At 36.1% G+C, this 7,600-nt stretch overlaps 1 protein-coding gene across 2 annotated transcripts in view; it reads left to right on the plus strand.

Annotated features, from left to right (window-relative positions):
• The first annotated feature begins 1,176 nt into the window (after positions 1 to 1,176).
• Positions 1,177 to 7,600, plus strand: part of wwtr1 (WW domain containing transcription regulator 1) — a 67,866-nt gene continuing 61,442 nt past the window's right edge. For both annotated transcript variants that reach the window (XM_016488445.1, XM_016488511.1), the window contains exon 1: positions 1,177 to 1,929. In XM_016488445.1, the coding sequence (XP_016343931.1) occupies positions 1,517 to 1,929 (413 nt within the window). In that variant the 5' untranslated portion in view covers positions 1,177 to 1,516. The remainder of the gene's footprint in view (positions 1,930 to 7,600) is intronic.

A 7,600-nucleotide genomic window follows, 5' to 3' on the forward strand; every position in this document is an offset into this window, starting at 1 on the left:
TTTGCTAAGAGAGAATATCACTTCTTTTATTATGTAGGAAAAACAAACAAACAAACAAAGGCTACACATAACATTTAATACAATAACAAATTGTGTGATACACTGAATAACTTATACATCAGATATATTACATTCGTTATTTAGTACATTATTTAATACATTACATTTGAATTACATTTAATATGAGTCAGTCCAATACGCTATTATAATTAAAATAACATATTAAGAACAGTAACACATTACTAATACATTATTTTGTTCAGTAAACACAGTTTAAACAAAAACAGTTTGATAACTTTACACTGTATTTTTTAGACAACATTAAATCAGTGTTATTTTAGTATTATTTATATACTAGTATAGAACTATTATTTTTTGAATTAGCTTTTATTTTTATATTTTCAGTTTTTGTTTAGATTTTAGTTTTGGTTTTTTTCATTTTGATATGCTTTTCATTTCAGCCTTTTTTAATTCAATTTTTTTAGGTGACTGTGTCTGTTTTTAGTGCTTATATTTTTTTCTATTTATTTTTTATTATTTAATCATTTCATATTTTTATTTAATTATTATTTTTTTTATTTCAGTTAGTTGCCAAGGCAAAATTTCTAACTACACATGTAATTAAATACAGATTATATAATATTAAGTAACTTATACATTAAATACACATTCATTATTTATTACAATATTTAATACATTAATACGTTTGGGAATTCTGGATGAAAATATTGGGTATTTATAATATTTAAAATTGGTTTGAAACTAACAAAGTTATGATTAAATGTATAATATGTCATATTTATTAAAATTGTATTTATTGTGTATTTCCTATGTATTGTTTTAAATTGAATTGAACACATTTACCACTATTAATATTTAACATGTAATAATAATAAATATATTACTATTTTTAATATAGCATAGCAGTAAAATAGCAAATTAAAATTTTAAACGAGATTTAATGGATTAAAATAAAATGTTTAGACAATTATGGCAGATTCCTAAACTGTTTTTCAAGGTTTTGAGTGCCATTGCGGTTTAAAATAACATCAAAGTAAAGTTTATTTGTTAAGATGCTGAGTTAGATCATCCAAAGATAATGAGCTGTGTTACGGATTAATTGAATATTCATGAGGGCTGGAGTCACTGAATATTCATGAGTGACACAGGAGCCGCTCGAGACGCAGAGAGAGAAAAGCTCGAGTTTACAAACTTTCCATCGGGACAGAAACTCCGTCAGTCAGTGGAGCTCTGAAAACGCTCAGTGTGGGACAACATGACATACACCTTTTTGTTTTAGCTTTATGACAACTTTTTAAAGACTTTGCAAGACTTTTCAAGTAGGCCGTGACTACTTTTACCAACGAAAGAAAAAAAAAAAAAAGAAAGAAAGAAAAGGAACAAAAAAAAATACAGGCCTAACCAAAGAGGTTCCTACAACTTCCAGGATTTTTTCCTCAGGATCCTAGTATTTTAATACGATTTTCGGGGTTTGCTTGTTTTTATATCTAACAAAATGAGCAGTAACCCTCTCCAGCCGTTACCGGGCCAGCAGGGGATCCATGTCGCCAAAGACCTTGACACGGATCTGGAGGCTCTGTTTAACTCCGTCATGAACCCGAAGCCCAGCTCCTGGAGGAACAAGCATCTGCCCGAGTCGTTTTTCAAGGAGCCGGACTCGGGCGCTCACTCTCGGCAGTCCAGCACGGACTCCGGCAGCCTCCCGCCGCGCTGCCCGGCGGTGCACGTCCGCTCGCACTCCTCCCCGGCGTCCCTGCAGCTGCCCGCGGCGCTGGGCGCTCCGAGCCCCGGGAGACACCACTCTCACATCCGGCACCAGTCCTTCGATGTGGCCGAGGAGCTGCCGCTGCCGCTGCCGCCGGGCTGGGAGATGGCGTACACCCCCAGCGGGCAGAAGTACTTTCTCAAGTAAGTGCTACATTCTTTATTTATGGCTCGCCACATTCCAGCACACCACTTACATTAGCCGAGCCATAATCCAGTTACTGTAATATATACGGACTAATTTTCTTGAATCATTTAAAGTCGCTTTACATCAAACTAAACGTGAACATAAAGCAGTTGCGCAATAAACAAAAGCGTTTTTAATTAGTTTTTATTATTTCACTTTTAAGTGTTTAATTTCCTTGCATTCTTCTAGAAACATCACCGCATTGTTTTTAAAAGCAAGATGTACAAAACAGGTTGTGATCTCTAAACCGGTTTCTGATCCGAATCAGTGCGCGTTCACACTGGTGAAATCTCTGCAGTCACGTTTAGCTTTCCTTTTGACCTCTGAACACACTGGTGGGGAAGGCGTGGGCCGGAAACACACAGAACAGTATCGGGGTGTGGATCTGAAAGACAAAAAAACCCCGTTTTTGCTGACTGTGATGTGCAACACACGTTTCTCGCAGCAGGCCTTTTCTCACCTTGATAAGGAGGCGTTTAGCATATCTCAGAGGGAGCTATCTCTCCAGTGCGTCTCAATGTAAATGTGTGTTTTGACTTGCGTCTCTGTAGGAATGAGACCGCTATTCTTCTGTGGCCCTGGGGACTCTGCTCTTATCTGATTCAGTAGGGTTGTGATCACCTCTGTGGGGTCGGTCGACAGTCTCGCCCACCAGGATCCTCCTCAGCTCGCTGATTGTGTTCAAAATGTGTCAAAATATTATTTTTTTGGACACTAGAGAACAACATCAATTCTCACCTACAGGTTAAAACAAGCAGTTGCCCACCTCTCTCCTACTAGTAAGTCTTCGGCTGTTCTTCGGGTTGAAGTTGTCCTGTTTGTGGATAACCGCGGCTGTTAAATCAGTGCTTCTCAAATCGCTTCAGGACCCAGATTTTACACTGGAAACCATGTGGCATAACAACACAATGCAAAAGTAAACAGCTCTTATTCACTGCGCTTGGGCCTAATGCAATGCAAAATATTAACGTGGCATGGCTGAATAGGAAAACTGGCAATTTTGTGAATGCATAGCCTAACATCATAAACAAACAGTGGACTAAATATTGTATTAGTATCAAGCATCGAAATACTGTGGAGTTTGTTTGGACACACTGATGTCAACAACAAATGATACTTAAAAGTTGATTAGCCTCTTTAGCTTTCTATTCAATTGTTATAATGTGCCTGAATTTATGGTTAATATTTCATTTTTTGTATTTAGCATTTTTCCCTGCTGTACACAGCCCTGAAACCCGTTTTTGGGTCATAATCCACCAGCTGAGAAACTGTGCAAATAATTATATAATACTTTTTAAAATCTTCTGCTCATCAAGGCTGCATTTATTTGATTAAAAATACAGTAAAAACTGTAAAATTGTGAAATATTATTACAGTTTAAAATAACTGTTTTCTGTGTGAATCTCTGTTAAACTGTAATGTATTTCTGTGATGCGCAGCTGTATTTTCAGCATCATTACTCCAGTCTTCAGTGTCACATGATCTTCAGAAATCAGTATAATATGCTGCTTTGCTGCTCAAGAAACATTTCTGATTATTATCAATGTTGAACACAGTTGTGCTGCTTCACATTGTCGTGGAAACCGAGATAAACACCATTCAAAAGTTTGGGGTATAATATAAAATAAAATAAATAAATAATAAAATAAATACTTTTTTCAGTAAGGACGCATTAAATTGATCAAAAGTGACAGTACATACATGAATAATGTTACATAAGATTTCTATTTCAAATAAATGCAGTTCTTTTTACTTTTTATTCATTAAAGATTCCAAGAAAAAAAGGTATCACTGTTTCAGCTGTGTGTCAGGAATAAATTATATTTTAAAATATATTCAAACAGAAAACAGTTCTTTTAGTAATACTTTCTTTTGTAATACCTTTTCACAACATTGCTGTTTTTGCTCTATTTTTAATCTGCAGCCTCGGTGAGTAGAAGAGACTTCAAAAACATTAAATCAATTATTCCAAACATTTGACTGGTAGTGTAAATACATCCTCTGTATGGGAATGTCCATGTTCTTTTATCAGATTATATCAACCAAACCCCATTTATATGTGCTAATACTTCTAAATTCAGTTACAGATTCACATCGATGCTTTGATCATGTGTTCATTTTGAGGCTCATTTCAAATGGCTTTGGGCTTTACAAGGACAATCTGACTGCAGCTCGTCTCTTACGTTCCCTTCCTTCTTTTACCCGAAACTCTTGGTGTGAAACCATAAGAAAACATGCCAGGGCTTGCCACACATTCAGCGGACACCTCCGCCACCAACACAGCAGCAGACGCCAGCTTCACACCGCCCTGCAATTAAACAGTCAGGAGAAGCATCTTCAGCACTCAATAAACGGCCTTCATCTCTTCCTGCTAGCGTCACGCATATCTACAGGATTGTTTTTTTCTTTGAAGGAAATATGCAGAAGAAAATACACGAGCTTGTTTAGGCTCAGGAAGTGAATCTTGTCGTCATGTATACACATTGATGGACACTAGTGATTCAAAAATAGTGAAAGATTTGTTAACTGTTGGTCTTATTAATCAAACCTGCATTTCTTCACCCAACGTCATGAAACAGGAGATAATTAAAGGATCGCCCTCCAGAATCTTTCAGCTGGTGGATATTTTTTATCGCTTTGATCCAAACAAGTGAGGCAAAAGAATTGAAGTGTTTGTAGTTCTTTCTTCATGCAAAGGCAGTCTGTAATTATGCCTCCGTTTGATGCCACGTGAAGCATGAGAAGGTCTTCCCTTCAGGCTCTGTTGATGGCCATTTTTCTCCATTATGTTGAAGATAAGTGGTGAATAAGTTTTTATCGCCACCAAATCACATCTTACACAATGTTCACTTGTGTTTGTGTGAAAGGTTTTTTTTGCTTTCTTTCTTTGCGTGGATACATGAGATACGTGAATGTCATAAACCCTGCCTGCATCACACATTAACTCAATATGAATAAATAAATAAATAATATATATATATTTTCTCTTTTCATTTTTATTTCATTTATAGAAATTAAATTAAGCTAATTTTACATTTATTATTATATTTAATAAATTTTACTGTCAAAAAACAAAAACAAAACACACACACACACAAAAAAATCATTGCATTGTAACATTTTCCCCAAATTCCCATTACGCTAGTCCATAAAAATCCCATTCTCATCCAGACCTTTTGTAATTCCCATTACTCTGTAATACAGTGTTTATACTGTTTTGTTCTGTTTTCCCACTCAGCGCAACAATAAAAACTACAGTGATGTATTCACTTTACAATTTAAATAATATATTTTTCACATTAACAGCAATGAGAATTTGTAGGAAAAAAATCGTTCTGTTTTTATGAAAATAATGTCAGAGTGCAAAAAAATTGGTATTGGTCCCAAAATGCTTCATTAGCATTCGTTTTTATGCGCATTTTGTATTGCATCAGAAATGAGTGACGGAAACGCCAAATTTGGAAAAAAATCAATTAATTCGCAAAAAGTTTTAACACTTGCTTGAGGTGGTTTTTGACTTGAGCGAAGAAGAGTTAATGCGAAAAATGGGAGATGGAAACATATTTGCCGGATAAATTCATATGTAGCGAACTGAATCCACTGATGGTGTTTTATTTTCTGTTGGTTACTAGGTTAGGTCGGAAACGCACCTAATTCACAGTTAGATTCACTTTAGGTTTTGATGGAAACCCAGCTATTGTCATCATCCAAAATATAATTTCTACATAAATACCATTTGTATTATATCTAATTTCTAATTAATTTTATGGAGAGAAATATACCCAGAACATGTTCTTGACAGGTTTCGTGAGATGAAAATCTTTATTACCATCTAGAGGTAATTATCAGTTGTTTGGCTGGCGTTTGATATGGCCACAGTCCGGCTGGCAGTGATGACGCTGATACTGCGGTAAATAAACTCAGAGCAGTTGTGGGTTTGATATATAACAGGAAGCCTGTGACGTAGAGAGAGGAACATTTCGCTTGATCCGACTCACTCTGTAAACTAAACGTGTCTGCTGTAGCAACTGGAGGTTTATTAAACACAATCCTGCTCAACTGTTACTGAAGTCCAGATGTGCTGTGTCAAGCAGAAGTAACGTCTCTCAGCGAATCAGTCCCAGCTTTACATTTTAAAACACAGTTAGCAGAGTTACTTTTGGGTCCGGCCTGCGGGAAATGTTTACCAAAGAAGTCATTACATTTATCCCCATTTTCGTGGGCCGATGCTGAAGGAATGTCAGGACAGTGTTTCTAGCTTGGCAGGGGTGAGCGGCGAAACAATGGTTATTGGGCCACAGTGGCGTAAAGCGTCCCGTAATGGAATCCCAGGCCCGCTGCTATCTGTGCTGCAGACATAACACACGTGCTTGTGGAGACGGATGCCAGTCAGGATTCTCTCGGCCTGTTCTGGAGCTCGAGAGGAGACGCTGGACTCTGGTGGCACGGGAGGCATGAAGATCTAGTCGTGCGATGCTGGTTGGCCTCTGGCTGGCTCTTTCTTCTCCGCCGATAGCTGCCATCAAAACACAAAAGTCTCTTTGTAGCCGTGATTTTGTTTCCCAAATCACTTCAGGGCCTTGCGTGACTTGCTGATATAAATTGTATAAAAGCAATTAAAGTTGAAGGAAATGCCGTGTGGGGAGCTCTGAACACCAGCGTCTTTGTAGAAATGAGCAGAAATAAATACAGGTAAAAGAGACTTTACAAACTTGACTGATGTAAACAGATGCAATAAAATGTCGGAGAAATCTACACTAAAGAGTAATTCTTAGCATCTGGACATCAGAATAAAGAATATGACTGGTTCTTATATCTTTACTGGCTAGATACTAGCAACATAAACATTATTAGCAGTGCTCTATAATTATTGCTCATACTGAAGGTTTGGTATTTTGCTATAAGCTGAATGATATATCACAAAATTACTGTTCTGAGTGATAAAACTTACAATTTGCAGCCAGAATGTTATGAAGACTTGAGAATAAGCACTCTTCCCTTGTAAAAAAAGAAGCGTGCTTAATTGTATTGAATGTACACTTGTAGTGTATACTACAAAAAATGCAATTATGTCAAATAAAACGTTTTAACGTACATTTTAAAGCATTGTTTTAATAGTCTTTTGTTTTTAGGAGTACACTTATTTTGCTAACATGTAAAGTACGGTCTAATTTGAATTGTATTGTGCTAATTGAAATTACATTTTAAAGTTATTTTAAATGCACTAAAGTGCAGCTTCATCATTACATATGTATAATTAAAAATATTTAAATATATTAAGAAAATATATATTATATATTAAAATGTATTAATATAATATGAGAAATGACATTAGGATATATTTTAATTCACCGTTATATTCGGTACACTTTATAATGCATCTAATTAAGTGCATCGAAAAGCAATTAATAGTTCAGCTAATTGCATTTAATATAAATTTATACTATCATACAGTTACACTTAATTGTAAATAAAATGCAGTTAAGTGTCCAAAAACATAACATTCAGTTTGCACTTAAGTATATTATGGTGCTTTTCCACTGCATGGTACGGCACGGTACGGCTCGGGACGGTTCACTTTTTGGGGGTTTTCCACTGGGTACAGTACCTGGTACCTGGTACTTTTTT

Source organism: Sinocyclocheilus anshuiensis, unplaced genomic scaffold, assembly GCF_001515605.1.
Source record: "Sinocyclocheilus anshuiensis isolate Anshui unplaced genomic scaffold, SAMN03320099.WGS_v1.1 scaffold345, whole genome shotgun sequence".
NCBI classification, from domain to species: domain Eukaryota; kingdom Metazoa; phylum Chordata; class Actinopteri; order Cypriniformes; family Cyprinidae; genus Sinocyclocheilus; species Sinocyclocheilus anshuiensis.